At 41.8% G+C, this 27,659-nt stretch overlaps 1 protein-coding gene across 1 annotated transcript in view; it reads left to right on the forward strand.

Moving 5' to 3' along the window:
* Nucleotides 1-27,659, forward strand: part of OPLAH (5-oxoprolinase, ATP-hydrolysing) — a 1,902,532-nt gene that overhangs the window by 1,117,524 nt on the left and 757,349 nt on the right. Inside the window, exon 12 of the mRNA XM_044067415.1 lies at nt 26,216-26,386. Within this exon, the coding sequence (XP_043923350.1) occupies nt 26,216-26,386 (171 nt within the window). The remainder of the gene's footprint in view (nt 1-26,215; nt 26,387-27,659) is intronic.

A 27,659-nucleotide genomic window follows, 5' to 3' on the forward strand; every position in this document is an offset into this window, starting at 1 on the left:
CACCACATCTCACTCTCACTAGCCGGCGACATCCACCCCAGCCCCGGACCCATCTCAAATTACATTTCCAATAAATCACCCAACCAAACCTCAAACCCAAAGTCCATTCCCTTCACAACACTTAATGCACAGAGCCTTAAAAACAAAATCCCTAACCTCCATGCCTGGCTATCCTATAACCATCCCGACATCACCGCCATTTCTGAAACCTGGTTGAAAAGCAATATAAAAGATAAAATCCTACCAGCAGGTTTCCAAATCATTCACAATGACAGAGCCCACAAAAAAGGAGGTGGAATAGCTATAATCTATTCTTCCTCCCTTATCATAACTCCCTACTCCAATAATTTACCAACCTTTGCCAACACAGAAATTATAATTGGTTTACTTAAATAAACAACCACAAGTCCATATGTATTGCTGCCCTCTATATTCCCCCGGGCAATAATATTAAAGCTCTTGAAAACATCCTGTCCTGATTCTCCTCCAGTATCAAAAATGAAACCTACATACTTGGTGATACCAACATCAACTGGAACACTATTAACTCTAAAGCCGCTTCCCACACAGTCAACCTTTACAATTTCACCCAACTAATAGATTCTCCAACCAGGCCTAATAAAGATGCTACCTCTGGCACCATCATTGACTGGATCCTAACAACTCACCCAAACCTTATAACCAAATCCAAAACTTTGCCAGACCCTCTCAGTGATCACCTACCAGCTTTTGCCAACCGTCTCCCATCTCCACTTCAAAAACAACACTAGTACATCCAAACCCAGAACTTCTCCTCTTTCAACCCACTAACTTTCTCAGAATGCCTGAAGCAGACTGACTGGTCTCCCCTAAAAACCCTCTCTCTGGACAATGCTTTATCCTACTTTAACCACTCATTCCTAACCCTTCTCAACAAACAAGCCCCTCCTCGAACCAAACGCAGTAAAACCAATCCCTGCCCGTGGTTAACTAAAGATACTAAACTAGCCATGCACCAAGGTACAAAAAATGGAAGCAATATCATAAAGATAAAAATCCTAATACCCTACTACAGTATAAGCAACTTCGAAATTCAACAAAAAATTAATAACAAAAGATCGCAAAGCCCACTACTCCAAACTCCAGTCCCTCCACTCAACTAACCCCAAAAAATTCTGGGACTCCATCTCATCCATGCTTCATCCTGGCAACAATGACAACCCCTGCCCAGACCCCAGCCTCTCCAACCAAGAAACAGTCAGCCAGTTCAAATCATTCTTAGACTGTATAGCTAAATTATCTTCCTCCTTCCCACCCACCCAACTCCAACTTCACCCCATCCCATCCACAATCCCAATCAGCAATCTTCCACCAAACTTTTATGCCTCAAGCCCATTCCCACAAGCGCTATCAAAAAACTTCTCCTCAAACTCAAGCCCTGTCGCAATGTACCTGACAATCTCCCATCCACCTTCCTCAAACTATCTGCTGACAGCATTGCCTATCCCATCTCCATTCTTATAAATAGATCCATACAAGTATCATATGTCCCTTCTATCTGCCACCGAGCTTACATCATTCCCCTTCATAAAGGTGGCAAAAATACTGATACCACCAATTTCAGGCCTATTGCCATCCTCTCCCCTCTCTCTAAAATTCAAGAGAAAACAATACATACACAACTCATGGCACACCTAACCCTAAACAATCTTCTCTCCCCTACACAGCATGGCTTCTGCCCTGGCCACAGCACCATGACTGCCCTCCTTTCTTTTCTTGAAACCATGACTTCCATCCTTTCTTTTCTCGAAACCATTAACTCTGAACGTGACTCTGGCAAGTTTGTATCATCATTATTCCTAGATCTGTCAAAGGCTTTTGACACTATCTCACACAGCCTACTTATATCCCAGCTCTCCACTCTGCAACTCTCTCCCACCACCATAGCCTGGTTTTCAACCTACTTATTCAACTGCCAACAAGCTGTCCAGTGGAAAACGTCTACCTCCCCCTTCCTTCCTACCCCCACAGGAGTCCCACAGGGTTCAGTTCTTGGCCCACTTCTCTTCAACCTCTTCAAAAACAACTTTCTCCAATCTATCCCACAATCATTTATCATCCAGTATGCAGATGACTTAACAGTCATCTGCTCAGCCTTCTCCCCTGCTGAATTCCTAGCTAAAACACAACTCGCCTTCTCTACAACCAAAACCTGGATGCAATCTAACCATCTGGCAATAAATGCAAATAAAACTAAACTAATGGTTTTCTCCCTATCCAAAAACTCCATCATTGACAAAACTACATTCACCATACGGAGTCAGGAGTCAAAACAACACCCTCCTTGAAATCATTCCCATCACCAAGCTCCTTGCCATCATTATTGATGAACAACTAAAATTTGACACCCATATCCAATCCACAGTTAAGAAAACCCACCAAAAACTTGGCCTTCTTTACAGGCACAATCACTTCCTAAGGCTCTGTACCCGTCAAACTCTTGCATTCACCTTCCTTCTCCCCTCCCTTATGTATGGTGCCCCTCTTTTCACCAATCTCAATCTTAGTCTTCGATCCAGACTCAAATCCTGCTATCACAAAATCTCCAAATTTGCAACCAATTATAAATGCTCAACCCACCACTGCCACTCCCTCCACACTCTCAAGTGGCTTGAACTACCCAACTACCTCAGTTACCTACAACTCACAATTGCCCAAAAGCTCATCTTTAAACCTACAGACTGTCCTACTCTTGCTACTTCCTTAAAACCCTACATCCCCAACCGCTCACTCAGGTCCACAAACCTTCATGACCTCTGGGCCATTTACTGCTGTCCCACTCATTAGCCAAACAGTGGAACTCTCTCCCTACACACCTTCGTAACCTTCCCAGCCTTGCACAATACAGATCTCAGCAACTCTCATATCTTTCTTCCAAATGGGAATGCCCTTGTCACACTCCTACTTAAAACCCCTCACCACCCCTTTTTTCTCCTCCTCTACCTCTCAATGACTTCTCCACCTACCTCTATCATTACTTCATCCCTCCATAATCACCCCCCTACAATCTAACCTCTCTCAAAAATTTATGACACTATACTCTCCAATCTACCTCTAATCTTTTTTCATCACTCCTAATCTATCCCCCTATAACTAACTATCTCTCTAAAATCTATGATACTGTACTATCCAATCTCAATTTATACTATTACCCTCTCCTTGCATATTTCCTTCTCCTAACCTATAGATAGCTAACAGCTATTTATATCTAAAAGGTTAAACTTACAGTTGTGTTATAACGTTAATGCTTCACTTTGTTAAATATTGAAGTCTGCATTGAATTATTTTCTTCTTTTTCTCAACAATGTGACAACTCTATTTGTAAATAACATGGAACTTATTTGAAACTTGTTACTACCATGGAAATTATTTGAAATTTGTTTAATGAACTGTATCGATTGTGACCTTTGTAAAGGTAAATGTAACTTGGGCCTCCACTGAAAATAGTCTCCTCTAAGCCCAGTGGACTTCCCCGGTCATCAAACTTAAATAAATAAATGTCACCTGGTTGGATAGCCAACTGGCTCACAGACAGGACCCAGGAAGGTAGAATTGGGGAGTCCCCCTCTACAAAGAGGCCAGTCACAAGTGGACTCCCTCAGGGATCAGTCCTTGGACCTCTCCTTTTTAGCATTTACTTCTCAGAAGTCAAGGCAATTGTCAGTGGTCTCTGGCTGACTAAATTTGCAGATGATTGCAAATTAGGAGCTGTCATTGAATCTCACACTGACACAAATGTTCTCCAGGAGGGGCTGACACAGACAAGCAACTGGTGTCAGAGCCATTGACTAAAACTTAATGCCAAGAAATGCATAATAGTATCCTTTGGGAAGTCATCCATCCCTGGTAACTATCATATTGACAATACACCCCTTAGAGTTGACCCAGTAGTGATGGACTTATGGGCACACTTAGATAGTAATCTAGGCTTTGATCATCATGTGTCTATAGTGGTGAGGATATCATTCTATGTTGCGCAACATATAAACAAAGTTATGGCATCTAAGTACAATGAAGTCATTGTTCCACTGTATTCGGCATTCATCAGACCTAGCATTGAGTACAATGCCCCATTTGGTATGTACCTAACCATGCATATCCAGCAACTGGAACGTCCACAGAGATTCCTCACTAAAAGAATACAGGGAGTAAATAATACGTCCTATGCAGACTGCCTCAAGGCCCTATTCCTGTATTCTGTCTCGTACAGGCTTTTGAGGGGGGGATCTGTGCCTGGCATACTGGGCATTGTCAGACTCCACTCTGATGAACTTCCTGCATATCCAGAAAACAAACAGCACAGAAATTATCCATTCTAAAGAATTAAACCTTGCCTGTGATATAAATAGTACCTGCTGGAGAGATAGGTATGTATCCTAGAAACTACCCCATCTATGGAACAGGCTACCCATCCATGTGAAGCAGAGCTCCTCCCTAACCCAATTCAAGTGCAACTTGGAAAATTGGATGGGAAACCAGAAATTCATCCCTGGTTTGGCACCTGTATCTCTAATGGACACAGGTAACCTATAAATGGTTCATCTTTCAGGTCCATGCTTACACTTATCAAGGGTATCAGAATTTGTCAGAGATTTGGGATGCATGGCTAGGCTTAAAAAAGGCCCTTGTGGTCATTAGCCTAGTAAACACCTATGAACATAGCTAGGCTTATAAATGCCCTAGGGCCAATAGCATAGTAACTGCCTATGAACTTGTGAATCTGCCAAACCAAGCCCTTCTTTTTCCTTCTGTCTTAAATCACATGCTGTCTCAGGGGTTAATAGAAGCTGTTCCTCCCCTTCAGTTAAGAGGAGGAGTTTTCTCAAGAATGTTTTTCATACCAAGGAAAGAAATCTCCTGTAGACGATTCTGGGTCTTTCTTTCCTGAATCAATTTGTGATAGTATCCAAGTTCAAAATGCTTTTACTTCACAACCTATTACCCATTCTTCCTCAATTGAATTTCCTAGTAAACTTAGATTTAAAAGATGCTTACCGCATTCCTCCTCATCCATATTTCAAGAGTTTTTTTAAGGTTTTGTGTGTCTGGAACACATAGTTATCTGCATTACCCTCTTGGCTATCCACTGCTCCAAGGGTGTTAACAAAGTGCCTAGCTCTTATTATAGCTTGTTGCAGGCAACTGGATATCCACATTTTCCCGTATTTAGACAACATGCTTATCTTTGCAGAGCATTTTTCAAATTGTCAGGAATCTCTCACCTGGGTAAGAGCTATTATTTAAAGGCTGGGATTACTAGAGAACATTCAGAAGTATTTTTTGACTCTGTCTTTTCTTTCACAGGAAAAGCAAATAAATCTATGTTTAGATTTATTCCAGGGTTTTTCACACAGACATATGTCAAAGAGAAGGAATACCTCAGGATTTTGGGTCTTATGATATCTTTTGCAAAACTCTACATAAGAAAGATTCAGTGGTATCTGAAATCTCTTTGGACCCAGCATCAATTGCTAAAGACATTAAATTTATCAGAAACCAGGTCTCTCCCAGTCTCTCTCTTGCTTCAAAGCAGTCATTCATAACAGATGCCTCAGACTTTATTTGGGGAGCAGAGCCAATGGGTATAAAAGTGCTTGATCTGTGGGACAAGGACTACAGACCAAAACACAACAAATGTAAAAGAGATGATAGCTGTTATATAGGCTTTGAACCCACTGAATCATCTGTGGTCCCTGAGACGTCTTCAGATGGTTACAGACATTACTGCAATGATGTGGTACATAAACAAGCAAAGAGGAAACAGATCTTACCTCCTAGGCACACTAGCCATGTTAACATGAAATTTAGCTTTGGAGCATAATCTCACTCTACAGGCATCTTACATTCCATCAGAACAAAACTGTGCTTACAGACAACCTGAGCGGTCCCAAGGCAGTCCCTCGCGAATGGAAACTGAATCAGGGGGTCTTCCAAGATTTGCATCATCTGTGGGGAATTCCTTAGGTAGATTATTTTGCCTCTTGACTAAACAATCACATGGCAAACGTCTGTTCCTGGACTACATTCATGAAGGCCTGGAAACCAGATGTCGTCTTTTCCTTGGTCAGGATTGTTCCTGCTTGCATTTCCACTCTTTCCACTGATATTCAGGGTACTAATGAAGATTTGGAAGGACTCTCCAAATATGATTATGATGACTGCCTTCTAAACCAGGCAACATTGGTTCTCCCTTCTTTTGGAATTGGCCAGGGGACAGTTACCATAAGCTTCCTCACAGACTGGAATTTCTCACTTAAGATCAGAGTGTCTGAGGCATCCCTACCCAAACTACTACAGCTGACTGGCAAGGTCTTAATATGTTTTATAGGCACCTGTTTTCTGAGGACATGCAGGTACTAAATGAGGCAAGAAGCCTTGCTACTAGAAAAGCATATATAAGCAAATAGAAACGGGTTTCTATTTGGTGCCAGCAAAGCAACCAACACACTTTCAGGGCTAGCGTTTCTCTGGTTTTACAGTATTTGTGTGAATTATTATCCTACGGCTTGTCTTACTCCTCTGTCAAGGTTAATTTGTCAGCCATTTCAGCATGTCTGCACATGGATCCCCCTGTTTTTTTTCTTTTTTTTTTAAACAAGAAATATCTTTATTAAATTATCATGTATGACATAGGCAAACATGCATTTATATAAATGAAAACAGACTATAGTGGCATAATTTTAATTATAATCTATGCAGTCATTGTCAGTCAGACATCACGTAGCTCATTCAAATCTTGCCTTCTTTTAAACCTTGTTCCTTCTTTGCATATATTGCTCCCACAATTCCAATTTTTTTCTAAGTTCATAGGAAGGTACTAGGCTGTCTGCCCAAAGGCATTTATAAGCCTAGCCGGAATGTGTTGGCTTTTGCCACCTCCATAGATTAGTTCCCCGTGTCTCTGTCCATCAGAGCCATTGAAGTGATCCCTGGGGTAAACTTTCTGTTTCTCATCCACTCGTCAAGGTTTCTCTTGATGAGGGCTAGTGAGGAGCTTTGCCTAATGTAGATTGGAATCTTGTTCCAGATCATGGGAAGTCTCTGGGACAGGAAGCTATCCCTCCAGCATGTCCTATTTATTGCTGTGGTGAGGTTTAGATCCCTGGAGTGTGTGGCTCGAGGGGATATGGTTTTCTTTAGGTGGAGCATGTCCATCAATTCTGGGTTGGACATGGCCTTGCATGTCAGGCAGAGATCACCTCTGAGTAAGTGGTATGCAACCGAGTACAGCTGGAGTTTCTTCATTCGAGCTGCATAGGGCATCTGCCTGAGGCCAGTGATCCTCTTGATGAGGTACTTCTGTGGTCTTTCCAGTTGTTGCAGGTGTCTTGTAAGGTACATCCCAAATGGGGCATTATACTCTATGATGGGTTGATGAGTGATGCACAGAGTGGCCCAATGACCTCTTTTGATCTGGATGCAAACCCTTTTGTGATTAGTTGGGCCACATAGAAGGATTTTCTAACCACTTTGGCAATGTGATTATCAAAGGAGAGGTTACTATGTACTTGGGTCCCCAGATCCCTTATTACATCTTCCGTATTTAGGGGGCTACCATCTATGTGGTAGTTTGTGGATACTTTGTTTTTTCCAAAGGGGATGACTATGCACTTTTTGGCATTTAGCTTGAGGCCATGGTTTTGACACCAGGTATCTGTCTCAGTTAGATCCTTTTGAAGAATGTCTGTGTCAGCCGGAGAGTCAATTATAGCCCCTAGTTTGCAGTTGTCTGCTAACTTGGTCAGCCATAGTCCTCCTGTGCTTGCCTGTACCTCTGAGAAGTATATGCCGAACAGGAGGGATCCTAGGACTGAGCCCTGGGGAATGCCACTTGTAACTGGTTTAGAGTCAGACCTAGCTCCCCACAACTCTTACCATGTTGGTTCTGTCTGTGAGCCAGTTGGCAACCCATCTCGTGACGTAGGGGTTTATGTTCAGGCTGGTGAGCTAGTCTATAATACCTGAGTGGGGAATAGTGTCAAAGGCATATGCGAGGTCTAGGTAGGCTGTGTGGACCACCTTTCCCTCATCTATAGCCTTGATAACTGTCTCAAAGAAGTCCACCAGGTTTAGGAGGCATGATCTGCCCTTAACAAAGCCGATCTGTGTAGGGTCCAGTGTTTGGAGGTTCCCAATGTCTCTGTTAATGAGATCCATGATGATGGGCACCATAGCTTTGCAGACCAAGCTAGTCAGGCTTATAGGGTGATAGTTCCCAGGGTCCATTGTGGCTCCACTTTTGTGGAGCAGAATAACCTTTGCTGTATGCCACTCTGTGGACATGTAGCTTGTAGAGAGGCTGAGTTTAAACAGTGTGTTTAGGTGAGGAGTTAGTTCATCTTTGAGCTTGTGTAGGACGCAGTCTAGGACACCGTCCGGTCCCATTGATACTGTATTTTTGGCTTTGGAGAGGGCTGTTTTAACCTGAGTGTCTGTGATTTCAGGGGCACTTCATTCTTCTGGTATAGTTATAGTTACTTTTGGGGTTGAAGTTTGCACTAAACCTGTCTGCCAGGATGTTGGCTATATCGGTCAGTTCAGTGTATTTTGTGCCATTCTGCACTAACTCTGGGCAGATCTGAGAATTGCCACTTAGATTTTTGACATAGCTAAAGAATGCCTTGTGGAGTCCATGGCAATTTTTCTTTCGAAGCTAGCCTTGGATGATTTTATGAGGGAATGTAGTTTCTTGCTGATACTGATCTACAATGTCTTCCCTTCTTGCGATTTTACTCTTTTCTGTACTAGTTTCCTCCTTGTATTGTATAGCTTGTTTATGGCAAGGGTCCACCAGACTGGTTTCCTTTTCTTGGAGGAGTGAGTCTTGGTTTTGTTTGGGATAGCACGATCCATGCATTCTTGTAGGTGCCTGTAGAGTGCATTAGTAAATGATTTTGCAGCTTGGACAGCTTTGAAACTTCCCACCTCGGTCTTAAGTAACGTGAAGTTTGCTTTTGAAAAGTTTTTCACTGTGGTTTCTTTGACTGGGGGTGGTGGCAGAATGTGGATATCCAGAGTGATTAGTTTATGGTCAGATCTAACCAGTGAGGGGTTGACCTCTGGTGTGGATCTCCGGTCACCCATGTTGGTGATGACCAGGTCCAATATGTTGTCACCTCTGGTGGGGGTGTTGACCAGTTGATCCAGAGCGTTTGAGTTTATAAATTCTAGGAAATGTTGTGCAAGGGACTTTGTACTTGAATAGTTCTCCCAGTTAATGTTTGGGTAATTGAAATCACCCAATATGATGGTGTTTGGTAGGACCTTTATGTTTCCCAGTGTTTCCAGGAATGTGGAATGGGGGTCCTGGGACATGGTGGGTGATCTGTAGCAAGCTATAATTTGAATAGCAGTTTTGCCCATTGTTAGTTGGATATGGATGATCTCTGAAGCATCGTGCTGTGCCACTAACCTGGAGGTGTGGGTATCCTTGATGAATATGGATACTCCCCTGCCTTTTGTATTTCAGGTCCGGATTTTGTGGCTGAAATGTATGTTATGAGTTGTAGCCTAGTAGTGCTGGGGTGCTCTCTGGAGCCTTAAACCAGGTTTCTGTTGCACATATATCGATTTTCTTGAGTGCATGCATTTTGAGGTTTAGACTTCTGGCATTGAGTAGCATTACCCTCAGTTTTTTGTTACTTGTGCTATTTACGATGGTGGGTTTGTCTTTTGAGCCTTGCCTAAAAAAGGCACTATGGGGGTGACAAGAGCCTTGGCCAGTATTCGAAAGCTTAAGGGTGACAGGTGCAAGCCATCTGTAGCAAATCAGCATGGCTTGTCGAGCATGTCATCCCAGGCTGACAGACACTGGATCCCCTTTGAATGACACCAGAAGCTTAGCCAATTGTTGAAATTGATAATTTTTTTCTCTATACTGTGGTATCATTCTTGGTGAGGGCAGGATGCTACTCAGGGTCAGGGTCATACCGGCCTGGGCTACATGATCAGAAAGCTCTTCCATGTAGTCCAGGGAGATACGGCTCAGGTCATTCACACCAACATGGACAATGACAGAGTCATATTTGTACTTGTTCTGGAATGACCTGAGTGCTTGTGTTATGTGGAGGATCCTGGCACTTGACAGGCAGCTAACAGTAACCTTCTCCTTGTTCAGCCTAGTGAGTGGGACATCAGTGTGCCTGACTATAGAGTCACCTATTACTAGTGTGTTGGGTATGTTATTTTGCCTTAAGGGCTGTGATTGCGTGGCACACTGGTTTTGTGAAGTATTGTGTTTCATGATTTGTGGTGGGGGGTGGAGGTTGCTTGGATGTCTGCTTTGGAGGTCTCTGTTGCTTTTGCAGATTTTTATTTAGAGCATACGAGTATGTTTTCGTGTATTTATGTGTGTTTTTGCCGGTGCTGGTTTCATAGGTTTATGTGAGACTGGTGGCGTGATGCAAGTAATTCCCTTCTCCTCTTGACTGCCTGGTTCTGTCTTGGGTTGAGAGAGCTTAGCCCCCAGTTTGGCTTTATAATTGCATCTCTCGCATGTATTAGTGTTTGGTGGAAGGAGGAGAAGGTTAACTGTGTACACAAGGCAATTGTAACATTGCCTCAAAATGCCCAAATTCACCAGTTGGACCGGAGAGTACACCTGAAACTGCCTTTGGACATGCCTGGATAGGTACAGTGAACTGTTTTACTGATTGGCTGGTAAGGTCGAATAGAGAGCCTTGTCCTTTTCTACAGTATAGGGGGGTCTAGTGCTAATGTTTATTAGTGCTTGCTATGAGTTTTGAGCAAGTGCCGGGAAAAGTGAATGGTTTGAGTGCTTAAGTTGAATGTTTGTCTAGTTCCAAGGGAAAAATTGAAGGGTAGACTTTGTGGATCCGGGAATAGTTATAACCTAGCTAACAGGTGCTGCCCGGCGCGCAAAACCATGCAAATGCGGGTTTTATAGCAGGGAAATGAAAGAGATAGAAATTAGCCCAAAATGGCCAATAAACTACTAATTTCTGGGCTGAAACCACTCCTGCTGGGACAGATAGGCTGCTCAAAGCTCCGTCTCTCACAGTGAACAGAGAAACTTCCTTCTATCCAAGTAAGGTATGGGCAAACACAGAAACTTGTAACACAGCCCTGAATTCAGCAGTAAGCTGAAAACTGGACTATACTAGCTTAGAAAGGCAGGAAAACAAGTATATTTTTTGTTTTTTTCCAGAAAATAAAGCAGATACAATCTAAAAAACACTTTAAATGCATGGAAATGGCTATCACACTTGAGTGTGTAGCCTACAACAGTTAAACAGGTATTTTAAATACAAAAATGACTTTGTTAATGTGCAGGCAGTAAAATAAGTACAATATGTAGCTAAAACAAGCTTTTTAAATCACAGAAACTCTAGAAAATCGGCATTTTAGGCAGAATTAGCTAAAAGGCAGCAAGAAAATGTAGAAAAATCATACTTAATCACTCCAGAGTCTCTCTTTTGTCCCTCTGCTGCTGTAGAACTCTTCAGGGCACCAGACAGGAGCTTGCTGAGCTATATACTAGCGCAAAAACATTGCAAATGCGGGTTTTATAGCAGGGAAATAAAAGAGATAGAAATTAGCCCAAAATGGCCAATAAACTACTAATTTCTGGGCTGAAACCACGCCTGCAGGGACAGATAGGCTGCTTAAAGCTCCCTCTCTCACAGTGAACAGAGAAACTTCCTTCTATCCAAGTAAGGTATGGGCAAATGCAGAACTTGTAACACAGCCCTGAATTCAGCAGTAAGCTGAAAACTGGACTATACTAGCTTAGAAAGGTGGGAAAACAAGTATATATATATATATATATATATATATATATATTTTTTTTTTTCTGAAAATAAAGCAGATACAATAACAAAAACACTTAAAATGCACAGAAATGGCTATCACACTTGAGTGTGTAGCCTACAACAGTTACACAGGTAATTTAAACACAAAAACAACTTTGTTAAAGTTCAGGCAGTACAATAAGCAAAATATGTAGCTGAAACAAGCTTTCTAAATCACAGAAAACTCTAGAAAATCGGCGTTTTAGGCGGAATTAGCTAAAGGCAGCAAAAAAATGCAGAAAAATGATACTTAATCACTCCAAAGTCTCTCTTGTGTCCCTCTGTTGCTGTAGAACTCTGCAGGGCACCAGGCAGGAGTTTGCTGAGCTGTATACTAGCGTAAAAACCTCGCAAATGCGGGATTTATAGCAGGGAAATGAAAGAGATAGAAATTAGCCCAAAATGTCCAATAAACTACTAATTTCTGGGCTGAAACCACTCCTCCAGGGACAGATAGGCTGCTCAAAGCTCCCCCTCTCACAGTGAACAGAGAAACCTCCGTCTATCCAAGTAAGGTATGGGCAAACACAGAAACTTGTAACACAGCCCTGAATTCAGCACTAACCTGTAAACTGGACTATACTAGCTTAGAAAGGCGGGGAAAAAAGTATTTTTTTTTGTTTTTTATTTTTTCAGAAAATAAAGCAGATGCAATCTAAAAAACACTTTAAATGCACAGAAATTGTTATCACACGTGAGTGTGTAGCCTACAACAGTTAAAACAGGTAATTTAAACACAAAAACTACTTTGTTAAAGTGCAGGCAGTAAATAAGTACAATATGTAGCTGAAACAAGCTTTTTAAATCATAGTAACTCTAGAAAATCGGCAGTTTGGGCGGAAGTAGCTAAAGGCAGCAAGAAAATTTTGTTCCGACCCTTTACTAAAGATCCCAGTTCTGGTTGTTTTATCTCTGTTATAATCACTACTTCTAGTAAGTTGATTTAGATTTTGATTTCCATTTTCTAGTAGGTTCATAGGTTCATAGATTTGTACTAAGCTAACTGCCCTTGCAAGCCATTTTAAGCCTAGCCAATTATCCCTTGTGAGACTCAAACCCTGCACCTTGTGTTTGTAAGGCAAACACCTTAACCATTAGGCCATCGTCCCAACCCCAAGTAATTGCTTTTTTGGTAGCTACCATAATTAGACTCAGCAAGGCTTTATTATGTCTAGGCAATTCTGATTCTATATCATAGCTCAAAATAATAATTTACCTAGTTACCCTGGATTTGCTCATCCAGTATCTCTGACAGTGCAGTCTTCAGGGAATTTTTAAAGTCTGCCAGCTCATTGCACTCCCATAAAATATATTCCAAATTACTTCTTTCTTCCCCATCACATTTCTAAGATTTGCTGTGTACCTGAGGAAAAATTCTTTGGGGTCTACTTGGGGTATTAAAATATGTATGTAAACAGTTCCAAGCAAAGATCCTAAATCTTGTACACATTGTTGCATATTTGGGAGACATATGTATATCCCCCCATTGTTTCTTTGTGATTTGCTTATCCAGTCTCTCTTCCTAATCCTTTCTAACCTCTTCTAAATGATTTGTATAGTTATCATGAAATATTTTGTATACTCTACAAATTATTCCTTTTTTAACAGCAGCTTCTGTTCTAGATTCTACTAAAAACTCTTCTGGTCTTTCACTTAGGATCCCCCTATTTCCTTCTCTCTGCCTATACTATCAATCCTTGATAGGAAAGGCAATCCCTACCCTGCAGTCCAAATAAATTCTTGACCTCTTCCCATTCAGTTACTTTTCTGTCTCTAATTATTTACTCCGAATACCGTGATTCTTTTGCCAGTTTTCTCTAAATTCCTGACCCCTGTTGCCTATTGTGTGTATCCCTTGTTGCAGTCATCCCTATCGAAAGAATCCCCTTTCTCATTTCCAGTGTTGGCTTAGTTCTTAGAATACTTTCTGCTACTTTATGAATATATTATTCTGTATGGTTATTGTTATTTTCCGTAAGGATCTCCATCCAGAATCCCAGTCTCTCCTTGTTTCTTAAGCTTCCCACCTGTTGCATCATTATCCTTTTCTACTTTGAATTATAGGTTTCTTCTTGTGCTGTGTATAGGAGCTATTTTATTAGAGTAGAGACAGTCGCTGTGGTAGTTGTGCAACTGGGTTAATTTTAGCATCAGTCTGTTGGAGGATCTTAGGGTCCTTGTATTGACTTGAGGTTCAACTAGGGAGGAAAGTGAGGGGCACTGGTTAGGGCTGTGAATGATTTTGTATGTAAAGTGAGATGGTTTAGTGTTAACAGGTTGGGAAGCTCAAGCCAATTCAGTTGGAGAGCAGAGCAATGATGAGATTTGTGAGACTGGTTGCTGGCAAATTTTGCAAATTTTTTATAACATAATGTTAGGTTGTTTAGATCGGTTTTGCAGAGGTTTGTAAAGATGTGTGAGCAGTAGAGTAAGGTAGATAGAAGTTGGAATCTAGCAGTGGATAGTCTGGCTTGGTTTGTAAGGAAAGGTTTTGTATGGTAGAGAGATCCAAGTTTGGCATGGACTTTTTTAATTGACTGGGAGATGTGAGCATCAAATTTTAGCCTGTCATCTATAGTTACACCAAGGAGTTTGGTATGGTTTGTGGGTTCAATTGTGGTTCCATTGGGGAATGAATGGTGAGGGGTGGAGAGTGGTTACTGGATGGTTTGTTGGTGAAAAACATCAATTTGGTCTTATTGGGGTTTAGAATGAGCTGGAGGTTGGATAGGTAGGTTTCTGTTTCATGAAATGCTTTTTGGGTCTTATCTTGAAGTTCTTCGAGGGATGGGGCAGATCAGATAAGAGCTGTATCGTGGCCTGTTTACAGTCAGATAGTAGCTCTTGAACAATGTAAGTGTGTATGAACTGAGATTGTTGGTGGCAAGGATGTTTAGGAGAAGCTGGTGGGAGACAGTGTCAAATGCCTTTGACGTGTCAAGGAAGATTATTGAGACTATGAGACTATTGTTCATGAGGTGATGAATGGTGTCAGTGAATGATATTAAGGCAGTGTTTGTGCTATGCTTTGGCCTAAATCCATGCTGGGAGTGGGATAGTAGGTTGTTGTCAATGAGGTGATTTTGGAGTTGTAGATGAATACATTTCTCTAGGATTTTAGCTATGGGTGGGAGGATAGCAATGGGCCAATAGTTTGTGATTTCCCTGGAGGGGCTGCCCTTGTGGAGGGGGATGATATGTGCAACTTTCCAGAGGTGAGGTACATATTCTTCAGACAGAGCAAGTGATAAGAAGAGATATAGGATAGGCGGTAGATAGGACAGCAATATTTAAGAACTCAGTGTGGAGTTGGTCTGCAGCTAGGCTGCTAGGTTTAAGTTTACTGAGAAGCTTTTTTTATGTAGGAGGTTTGGATAGGTTTGAAGGAGAAAGAGTTGATGGTGTTAGAGGCAGGGGTGGTTGAGATTGTTAGCCTTTGGTGGTTCTGTAGGAGGGAGGTGATGGAATTAATAAAGTGGGAATTGAATTGGGATGCTATGAATTCAGAGGTGTTAGATGTGAAGGGGGAGGGGGGTGGAGGTTTTACCTGGGTTAAGGAGGTAGTTAATAGTTTGCCAGAATTTGCGAGGGTTGTGAAGGTGCCTAACTTGAGAGGTATGGAAGTAGTTTTTTTGTCTTTTTTATACATTTTTTTGTTTGGTTCCTTAGCTGCTGATATACTGTTTGATCTTTTATGCTTTTGGTGGATTGGTATAGGGCCTTAGCTCTGTCTCTTTGTTTGATAAGTTTAGTATCATGGGAAAGCTAAGGTAGTTGTTTGGATTTGATATGTATTTTTCTTATGGGGGGCCTGACTATTTAGGAGTTCAAGGAATTTGTTATTAAATTATTCAACTGCAAGGTCCAGGTTAAGGGTTCTTAGTGGTGACCAAGTCATATTGCTGTAGCAGTAGGTTGAAATTATCAGGGGAAATGTTTTTCTTGCAGTGGGTGTATACAATGGGAGAACTAGACTGAGTTTGTATTCTTTTTTTTTTTAGTAAATAGGTGGGGGAGTGATCACTAAGGCTGATTGGAAGGCAGCCTCTTTCGTTGTGCAGGTTAGGTTTGTTGGTCAATATCCAATCAAGTAGAGATTCTTTTTGAGAGTGTTTGCCAGTACAAGTGAGACCATTTATAATTTGGGTGTAGGTTTTTAGACTGATAAGTTAGAATGGCAGTTAGAAGAGCAGGTAAGCCAGCCGAGATTGAAGTCACCTAGGATGATGGTTTCTTGACAGAAAGTGGTGGAGGACCAGGAGAGGAGATTTTCAATGTTGGGAAGGTTCTTACCTGGGGGTAGGTAGATGGCCATGATAATTATGGCTTTGTGTGAGTTAATATGCAGACGTGATATGAGTAATTCTGCGTTAGGGATGTCTGGTGGGGTTATGTTTAGTTTTTCTACCTTGAGAGTCTTTGAACATTATAGCTACGCCACCACCTCTTTTGCTTAGTCTGTCTTGCCATATGATGTTATAATTTTGGGGAGTAATTTCAGGGTCTTTGATGTGCGGTTTTAGCCAAGTTTCTGTTAAAATGGCTATGTCAGGAGAGTAGGTGGCTAAGACAGCATGGAATTCTGTGATTTTATTTACTAGACTTCTGAGATTAAAGTTGGTGATTTGTAAGTCAGATTTGGAAACAACTGGTAGGGGGGTTTGTATGTTAGTAGTATGGGTGTTGTAGCTTCAGGAGTTTAGGGTAGGGTTGGGGAGGTGTCTTTGTGCTTTGTTTGTGTCACAGCTGGGGACAGGGTTTGGATGGATATCTATAAGTAGTTTTATATGAGTTAGGGAGTGTAGTGGTCTGTGTGCTAGTTTGTTTTTTATGAGGTGATAGCTGAAAGTAGGGAAATATGGGTAGGTGGCTTTTATATGATAAAGATGAAAGAGAAGAGTAAGTAAAGGAGTAAAGCTGTGGGCTAATGTGACTATATGATTTGGTTAAAGGTATGGGGTAGTTGCTTGATATAGTAGGAGAGCAGTTGAACTGGATGTTATGATTGTGGAGGATGTTCATCGTGTTTCACTGTTGCAGTCATTACACTTGGGTTATCCTGCTGGCAGGCTACCCACAGTCGGCCAGAGTTCCAAAGTCTAGGTCCGGCGTCGGTTGCTGTCACCTCTTCCCTGATGTCAGTGCGCCAGGGGTATAAAAGATGCAACCAACGCCATTTTCTCCAGTCTTTCTTGCTGCATGGTGCCTGAAGCAAAAGTAGTTCGCAAGTGCCGGTCGGCCGACTCCTGAGATTTTCGAAATCGAGTTTCAGAACCGAAGTCTTCAATAAAGCTAAGTACCCCGTTGGGGAAACTTTTTCTTGCTTCAGACCAATGTCAGTAAAAGTTAACAATTGTATTTCTTGTGGGAAGCAAATACCTCATAAGGACTTTCACTCTTACTAGTTGTCGGTTTTGTGCTAGATTCAACAAACGCACTATTAAGCGTAGGTCTGAGTTTGCTTCACATTACTTTGGCCGGAGGTTTAACTATATAATGCCATCGGAACAACCGACGACCGGAATTCATAAAAAAACGCAAAGACAAGGAAAAGGACAGGCATCTGAGGTCCAAAACCAACGACGAAGCCTCTTCTAGGCCAGTCGCCGGTTCGTGGTTCTCAGTGAGGTGTTTTCGCAGCCCCTGACACCCGCTACCTCAGAGCCACAGGCCGTATCCAACTCAGACGTGGAGACACCTAGGCCTCTGGATACTCAAGGTATTGGGCCTGCGGAAACGATTCCCTCAGATGGGTCCGAAGCCGCTGTGCAGGCATCGGCTTCTGAGGGTGTTTTCAGACCTTCACAGCTTACTATTAAGTCCTCTGCTGCAGCCAAGGCAAAGTCAAATTCACCATTAAAAACAAGAAAACAGGTACAGCATTCTCCAGGACAGTCATCCATGCCAAAGAAACAGATGCTTAAAATGGCCGAAGATTTAATTACTTTTAATCAGGGGTTCCCATCCCCCTCCTGATAAAAGGCCTAGGCAAGACACTAACTATGATTCCTCTGACCAGGTTTCTATTTCCTCCGATTCCTCTTATGATCAGGGTTGCTCTCTCCCGCCCTATGAGGATTCTGATGCAGAAGAATCTATACCTTCAGCCTCTCCACCTGAGGATTATTCTTTTGGGGAAACCCTGCACACCATGAGGGAGCATTTCCATTGGGAGAGCCAGGATTACTCAGAATCCAAGAAAAGGCTCAGAGATTTTCTTTTACTGCCTCAGCACAGGCCCCTGGCTATCCCCCCTGTGCTTAATATAGTTGATGATGTTTTCTCAGAATCCAGTCTGTCTCCTGACACTTTACCACCTGCTCCAGTCAAGCCAGACAGGTACTACAGGGTCCCTGACTCTCATACATTTATTTACAAAAACCCTGCTGCTGACCCAGAAACTATTTCTCAGGGCCCCAAAGGGGTAAGGTTTCCACTGCAAAAAATCATGTTCCCTCTGATAGAGATTCTAGAGCTCTGGATAGATGGGAGAAAAAAGTTTACACTTCTGCTACTTTGGCTGTAAGGGCTTTAAACTGCCAGTTTCACATGCTTAAATATCAACAGTACCTCATGTTTTTATTAAAACAGAAAATGCTTACAAACTCAGAAGGTCCTGACAATAAGGAATTGCAGGATTTATTGCATGCAGCTGAACAGGTGGGAAAGCATACTCTGCAATGTGGTTTTGATTCTTTAGAGGCTTCTTGTAGAGCTGCAGTTACAGGCTCTGTCATTCGAAGGCATGCTTGGTTAAAAGAACAAAGTTTACCTGAACATGTTAAAGTAAAATTATTGGATGCTCCACTACAGCATGATACTTTGTTTGGTGTTAAGGCAGAAGAAGTGTTAAAAAAAAATGGAGGATAAAGCAAAATCAATGCAAACAGTGAAGGATTTCTTGCAGGTTCAACCACCTAGGTTTAGCAGAAACTGGCCTTCAAAAACTTGGTCCTTTCCGGTGTCAGACAGGCCACAGAGAGACAGATGCAGACGCCCAAGAGGCAGATCTCAGCCCCAAGGCTCCTACAGACCTAAACAATGGGGTGCTTCAGCCCCCAAAGGAGGAGAAGACAAATCACAACCTTATAGGAAACAGTCCCAATGACTTCCCTCTACAGATGCCAAGCACTTACCTTTTGTCAGCACCCTTAGGGGGAAAGCTAGCACTTTTCTCAGAAAATTGGCACATAATCACCCAGGACAAATGGGTACTGAATATTGTTTCTCAGGGTTACAGGTTCCATTTTCACACCCTTCCAAAATCAAAGGTTATGCCAGACCTGCCACAAAACCAATGGGCAGAGGCACAAAAACAAATTGCTGCCCTCATGGATATGGGAGCTATTCAAAGAGTACCACATCAAGAACAGGGACAAGGATTTTACTCAAGACTTTTCCTGGTACCCAGGAAGGACAAAGCCTGGAGACCAATACTGGACTTGTCAATCTTAAACACTTTTCTGGATGTTCCAAAATTCAAAATGTTAACACTTCAGTAACTTCTACCCATGCAAGGCAAGAACGCTTGGCTAGTTACTTTGGACCTCAAGGAGGCATACCTGCATGTACCAATCAGGCAATCTTGCAGAAGATACCTCAGATTCATAGCTGGCTCAATGCATTACCAATTCTCTGCACTGCCCTTTGGCTTATCTACTGTGCCCAGGGTCTTCACGAAATGCCTGGCACCAGTAATTGCATTTTGCTGACAAAAAGGAATTCACATATATCCGTACTTGGGCGACTGCCTTATTCAAGCAGAGAGCAAGGACATTCTACTAAAACATCTGGCGTTTGTAAAAAGACTACTAATTTGCCTAGGGTACACAGTAAACGAAAATAAATCAAAACTAGTGCCCTCTCAAGAGGTAATATTCCTGGGTGCAAGCTTAAATACAACTGCCCAGATGGCTTATCACACGCTAGACAAGCAAAGGCAACTGACTCATTACTTTCAAATGATGGCAACAAAGACCCAGCTCCCAGCAAGAAAAATTCTGCAGGCCCTGGGCTTCATGGCATCCTGCATTCTACTAATTCCATATGCAAGACTGCATATGAGGAAATTACAATGGTATCTAAAAAGTGTTTGGACTCAACATTGCCACAGCCTGGAAACAATAATAACTATAATTCCCTGCCTTCAACAGGAGTTTTGATGGTGGTCCCAGGCCTGTCACCACAACAAGGGACAGCCTTTCACTTTACCCACAGCCAGGCAGACAATAATAATGGAATAATGGATGCATCGGATTACGCCTGGGGGGCACACATGGCAGGAAAATGTATTCAGGGCACATGGCCCAAGGAACAAATGCATCTTCACATCAATCAAAAAGAGATGCTAGCTGTACAGAATGCTCTGACAGCTTTCAAGGATCTACTACATCCAGGATAACTATTACTAAAGATGGACAATACCACAGTTATGTGGTTCATAAACAAGCAAGGGGGCACACATTCCTACCCCCTCTGCAGGCAAGCCATGACTTTGTGGAGTACAGCACTGACTTATCAGGTACATCTGCAGAGACAATTCCTGCCAGGAACAAAAAACACACTGGCAGACGAACTAAGCAGAAACCTCATGGATCCTCACGAATGGAAACTAAATCCACAGGTCTTCAGCATGATAACAAGGAAATGGGGACGCCCAGACATAGATCTTTTTGCCTCCCCTCACAACTGCCAACTACAAAAATTCTGCAGAAGAACATATCACCCACAAGCATGAAAAGTGGATGCTCTATCATTCAGCTGGAAAACCCTGACAGTTTATGCCTTTCTTCCACTGCCTCTTCTTCCCAAGGTGCTCCTAAATGTCAGACAAGAGAAGCCAAAAATTATCCTGATTGCCCCAGACTGGCCACGCCAGCACTGGTACCCAATCCTAAAGACCTTGTCTCAATGCCCAGCCTGGCCTTTACCTCAAATTCCTCATCTTCTGACTCAACAAAACAATCAGATTCTGCACAGTCAACTCAGAACCTTAAATCTGTCTGCATGGCAGATATATAGCCACCCAGACCACACTTCTCTCTAAAGCTGTTATGGATGTCATTTTAGAAGCCAGGAGGCCCAGCACTAGGAAATCTTATGCAGAAAAATGGAAGAGATTCTGTGCTTGGAACCAGGCACAAGGACTTGAACCACTTGTTCCAAATATTCCTCAGATTTTACAATACTTAACTGAGATGCTGGACAAAGGCCTATCCTTTTCATCTATTAAGATCCATGCCTCTGCCATTTCAGCTCATTACAATACGGGACCGCCTATTTTTTCGCATCCACTATTAAAACAGTACCTCAGAGGGGCAAAAAACACAAGACCCCCAAGGAGAGCACCAGTACCTACTTGGGACCTCAATTTTGTTTTAGAAAAACTCACTCTGCCTCCTTTTGAGCCAGCCAGCACTGCTGATATAAAATTCTTATAATGGAAAACTGCTCTGCTCCTAGCAATAACTTCAGCAAGAAGAGTCTCAGTGTTACAGGCACTAATGGCAGTGGAACCTTTCATTATTTTTCATCAGGACAGGGTCTCACTGAGGACAAACCCAACATTTATGCCAAAGGTGATTTCCAGTGTGGCTCTTAACCAAACCATTCATTTGCCAACTTTCTATCCAAATCCCCAGAATAAGGGGGAGAGACGTCTGCACGCTTTGGACATACACAGACAGCTACGATTCTACCTGGACAAAACAAAAGCTTTCAGAAAAACTGAGCAACTGTTTGTAGCTTATGCTGCAGGATCACAAGGAAAGCCTATCTCAAAGCAGACAATTTCAAAGTGGATAGGACACTGCATACGCTTCTGCTATGCACAACATGACAAATCAGTGCCTAAGGGCATTAGGCCACATTCTAGCAGAGCAGCAGCCACTTCAGCAGCCTTTCTCAGGGGAGTACCAACCAAGGACATTTTAGAAGCTGCAACCTGGAGTTCAGTGCACACTTTCACCAAGCACTACCACTTACCTCTTTACTCTAAATCCAGAGCAGGCTTTGCCACTGCAGTTCTGCAGGGCCTGGTAGCCTCTCCTAACCCTATTTAGGACCAGCCACTCAACCACAGCTTTGGGATTCTACCCAAGTGTAATGACTGCAACAGTGAAACACGATGAACATAGTACACTTGTGTACCTACGATAAATGTAAACGTTCGAGTGTATTCACAGTTGCAGTCCAGGTTACCCACCCACCATCCCCCTTTTCTATGCTGGGACTTTACTGTACTTCTCTATTCTATACAACCTATGTGGTGTATTTGCTTGTAGATGAAGGAAATGTTTATTTTATTACATGCATGCTTTTTGGCATACTTTTTACAGCCTTCCAATTTGGGGGCACCTGACATCTGAGGCAAGAAAAACTGAAGAAAATAGCGTTGGTTGCATCTTTTATACCCCTGGCGCACTGACGTCAGGGAAGAGGCGACAGTAACCAACGCCAGACCTAGACTTTGGAACTCTGGCCGACTGCGGGTAGCCTGCCAGCAGGATAACCCAAGTGTAATGACTGCAACAGTGAATACACTCGAACATCTACATTTATGGTAGGTACACAACTGTACTTTAGTAGAGTTATAGGCCTGGAAGACAAGGCCTGATAGTATGATGTAGTAATGAAAGGTGTGGTAATAAGGCATTGTTGGGAGAGGTTACAGAGATAAGGTGAGAGAGAAGAGGTTAAGTATGTTAGGATGGGCAGTAGTGGGAGGATAATGTGAGCTTTGGGAGCTATGAGGAGTTGAGTAAAGGTGGGTAGAACTGGTTTGGTGGGTGGGGAGGATTGGGGAGAGGTGATTGGTTAATTGAGTAGAGGGTGTGGTTAACAAAATGTATAAAAGTAATGAAAGGGGTATGGGTGGGAATGGGGGTAGGGTAGGGGAGTGGAGTGAGCCCTAGCAAAATGAGGACGAATGGAGCGGGTTTGGCCAGAATGTCAGTCTTGCGCAATCAGAAAAATAATCAGAGAAGTAAGGGAATTATGTTATATTTGACTTTTTTTCTTCTTTGTATTTGTTTGTTTTCTATTTCTTGTGAACTGTAATTGTTAAAAGCAAAGAGGTTTATAAGAAGATATGGGTATGTGGGATAGCCCCAAGAGACCAGAAATTAGAATTGTAAGATGTCCGTGAAAGAATGTAGCAAGGCAGGGGGTTTTAGATTGGGGGGTATTGGTTCCTTGCGGTATTGGTTCCTTGTTGCCACGTCTCCCAGGGAATCCCAAAGATGCAGAGGTAGGTGAAGGAAATTCCTGATAACAAAGGACGGTACAAATTAAAAATTGCAGATTGCTATGTACTGTTGTTGAACCAGTTTGTGTATGGGTACGTACTTTACAGTTGTTGCCTTTGGTTTTATCACAAAACAATTTTAAACTGTCTCAAAATGTTCCACAACTCTGAAATATCCTTTTTTGGTTTTATCAGGTATAAAATAATATCATCTGTAAACAGAGCCAGCTTTTCTTGACTACCATACCAACTGTATCTTTGATTCTCCGAGTCTCTTATTTTATTTGCCAGTGGTTGTAAATATAGTGCAAATAAAGGGGAAAGAGGACACCCCTGATGGTTTCTCAGATGGATCCCCCTCTTGCAGTGCATTTTCATTTGAAACATTTTTTGAAAGGGTTGCTAAATAAGAAGCCTCCCAGAAAACTGGTGGCTCATCCTACTTGGTGTCATAACTTTGAGATGAGAAGCTAATATTAGCTTCATTTAAACCAGCTCATCTGGGTGACTTGAGGTTCGTAATATGGAAAACAATTTTGTTGATTGCTCTGACCTCTGCAAGAAGAATGTCTGAGTTGCAAGCTCTATGGTGGGGTAACTATATCTCATCTTCCACAGAGACAGGGCTTGTCTGAGAAATAATCCTTATGTAAAAGTTGTTTCCAATTTACTTTAAGCTAATTTATCCCATCTCCCTGTTGTTTTTTTTCCCAGAACCCAAAAATGATGGAGAAAAGGATGTCCACAGGCAACTCTGGTACTTTCTTGACAGAATTAAATATTTCAGAACTACTTATCAGTTGTTCATTTCTTGTGAAGGTAAGAACAAGGGGTAGCCTGTGTCAAAGCAGATTATTTCCAGTTGATGTCTCAAGCTATTACCTTTTGTTATTCCCACCACAACAGAAGTATTCCAGTCAGGGTCAGGGTCACGGCTCATTTTACTATGACCATGGCTTCATCTATGGCTTTTTGCAAAGGATTGGATTGTAGAAGTAGTCTAGAAGCAACAACTTGGTCCTTTATGCATACTTTTACACTGCACTATAAACTGGGTTCCTTCTCTAGGTCAAGGACAAATTTTGCTAGGATCATTCCACAGAGACTTCTGAACTGTTCCAACTTCCAGTCCTTTTAAGCTATGGAATTTCCCATATAGCTTATGATACTGCAGCAATGATCAATATGAAGAACATAGTACAGTCATGTAAGTAAACTTGTCACAACAGTAGCTGTTTGAATGCAGTAGTTGATCCCTCCCTCCCCTCCCCTTGTTTTTTTATCTGTGTTTTTATGCCAGGATGTGGCCATTTAAGTTTTCTTTTCTTTTCCTTTTCCTAGCAATGCCCTCTTTAGCACTTAGACTCCATCTCTCAGTTGGCATGAAAGCTCTAAAGGGCATGGTGCCCAAACCTTTCTTTTTGGTCAGCTCAACTTGAGCTAACAGTTTTGGCACATGAAAGATGCCCTGAAACTTTGGAAGCTGTCTGGCTGTTATGTCATATGCAGGATATAGCCCATGTAGTTTAAGCTACTGCAGCAGTGATCATTCGAGCATCTGCTGTTATGATAAGCTTACTTATTCGACTGTACTTTTCAGAATAATGTAGCTTTTGGAGAAATAATCTTGAAATCAAGACCTTGTGTCGTTCACAAGGCTTTCACAAGTCTTCCCAATCTTAGAAAACAGTCTCTGAGGCTGCAATGAAAAATTACATCCTTAGGATGGACTACACTTCACTGATATACTATTCTGTTACACGACACACTGTTTATTCTACTCTTGGTCCTTTCTGTATCCTGTTATGGCAACTGCATCTCTACCTCAGTTTCTATAGCTAGATCCTGCATATTGACTGATCACACCTTATCTGAACGTACTGCTTGGGAATCTGCAACCTTATCTAAACCAAACAGTACAGAATACAGCAAGCCATGGTCAGACAGTTATGTAATTTGAATGCCCATCTCCTAATGCAGTCTAGCAGATGTGTTTTCTGTTTCACGAAAACCACTCCTTGGAAGATGTCACACCATTGTCATCTGTAGAAAGAGTAGGGATCTTTACAGTTATACTTTGACAGAATTCCTCTAAATGCCAGCTTAGGTTTTTCGGAAGAAAATATTCCATAAGTCTAGTGGGACCAATCCAGTCAAGGAAAAAGGCGATAACTCAGATTTCATGCAGATGACTTAGCTCTGTATAGAGAAGTAGGCTGTAGACATTCATTTATTATCAAAATATAAAAATAAGGTAACAATAAAAGTATTCCCATACCAACTCCATTTGTTTTTGATGACATGGGTTATGCATTAATCTGCATAAAAGTTGCCTGTTGCATGCCAAACACCACGTGCGCAGCAAGACCTAATACAGAAGACTGAGGTGCACAAGCAGCTAATGTTCATCAGTAGAATGGCTGATTGCAGTCTTGACATCAAAAGTGAATTTATCAGTTTCATTCATGTTGGTGAGGCAGACTCCTTGGCATATTATATCCATTTTATAATACATTAATGAAGCAATATCTGTTTTGCATAGTTGTATGTCAGGCTTTTTTACCAATGGTGGAGTTAGACGTGGACATCATTGAAAACTGTCGATTCAACTGGGTGAGTTGCAACTTCTTCCTAATGGTTGCAACTCCATAACTCCATTTTTTTTTTAGGTAGCTCTTTTAACATGCAGTTTTATGACCATGGAGTTGGTGTTTATAATTAAGGGGGTCTAGGGTGCAAAGTCCTTCACATGGAGCAGGAGTTACAGGGGGGCTTATCCCCGTAAAAACTGCATGTTTTATTTATTTTTTCATTAGGGTTGAAGCCTTGGGTAGTTGTGTTTGGTGAAGTTTCAACTAGTGGTTACTTGGCAGCACATAGTAAAAGTAGTCTGTCATCATGTGTTTTCTGTTAATTGACAGGTTATTTTGGATTTTCTGGAAATCACTGATATAGAAACAAAACCAAAGTGAATTGTACTTGTTTGTTTTATAATTCTGTTGTCAAGACAATATGACTGTTCTGAATCCTGTAATTTAGCTAGCAGTTCAGAAGTACGGGCATGAAAACTTAAGGCCTTGGATTCCTCAGTTTTTCTCAGACTTTGTTTCTTTTCCACAAGGTATGCTGGGATACTGTCTGCCTATGGGATGGCACTAGCAGATGTTGTCCATGAAGCCCAAGAACCTTGCTCTGTGATCTATGGACCTGAGAGCTTTAAATTGCTGGATCAACGAATTGCAGTCTTGAAACAGCAGTGCATTACTTCATTACAAGGACAAGGATTCCAGAAGTATGATATTCACATTTTCTTTTCTAAATTTTCTTTTAGTGGTTTTCATCATAATAAACTGCTGATATTTTTGCTAACTTTGTGTGCATAGCTAGATTTGGAATATAATTTTTAGCTCAGGAGTTATGTTACAAGAAGCCTTTCTAACCCCCTTTATAGGGTTACCGCCTGTCCCTCTTTTCGAGGGACAGTCCCTCTTTGAACAGTTGTATTCTGCAGAAAAAAATAAAAAATGGCAAATGTCCTGACGCAAAAGTATTTCCTAAGTTTTCTTTAGTAGATATTTTGCATCTGAAACACCCAAATATTATATGAAATAGTATAAGCAACTCAAATGCTACAAGAATAAACTTTTATTTAGGGAAAAATATGTATTCTTCCCAGCTGCAGTCCCCTCCTTTTCTCTATATTCATCAATGACCTGCCCAAAGTTATCCCACAGGCAACTTCTATACAGTACGCAGATGACTCTACGCTAATCTGCTCTGCCTCTGCTACCACAGAATTGCAATCCCTTTCCCAAACCACCTTCAACAAAGTAGAGAACTGGCTTAATAATCATCATCTCTTATTGAACCCAAACAAAACCAAACTACTACTTTTCTCCCCCACCCATAAGCTGACACCACCAATAATTAGAGTATCTTCTAACAATGGCACCACGATTTCTCCTGAACCTTGCACTAAACTACTAGGTATAATCATTGATAACAGTCTGAATTACGATGCCCATATAGACAAAACCATAAAAACAATAAAGAAAAAAATAGGCTCCATGTATAGGATTAAGAAATTTCTAACCCCAACTGCCTGAACCGCCATAGCTCGCACACATCTTCTGTCATCCCTTCTCTATGCCTCACCCATCCTCACTAATCTATCTAAATCAAACCTCAACAAAATCACCAGCTGCTATAACAATATAGCAAGATTTGTCACAGGCTCCACATACAGTACCCACCACTGTCATAATCTTCACAAATTAGGCTGGCTAGAACTACCCAGTCAGATATACTATAACCAACTCATAGTTATTCATAAAATCCTCTACCAACCTACCAGTACCCCTATTCTGACTAATATTACCCCCTATAGCAACCTAGCATCCCTCCGTTCATTCAGCAGAATGATAGTACAAACGACCAAAGCCAACAACTCAGCCGGAGATTCCTTATTCTCCAACTCTGCTGGAAAAAAAATGGAACTCCCTTCCTGCTGAACTAACCACTAAATGCTCCTTGTCCCAATTCAAAACACCCCTAGAGATGTACAT

This window comes from Protopterus annectens, chromosome 3.part1 (genome assembly GCF_019279795.1).
Source record: "Protopterus annectens isolate FY-2018-M chromosome 3.part1, PAN1.0, whole genome shotgun sequence".
Classification (NCBI taxonomy): domain Eukaryota; kingdom Metazoa; phylum Chordata; order Ceratodontiformes; family Protopteridae; genus Protopterus; species Protopterus annectens.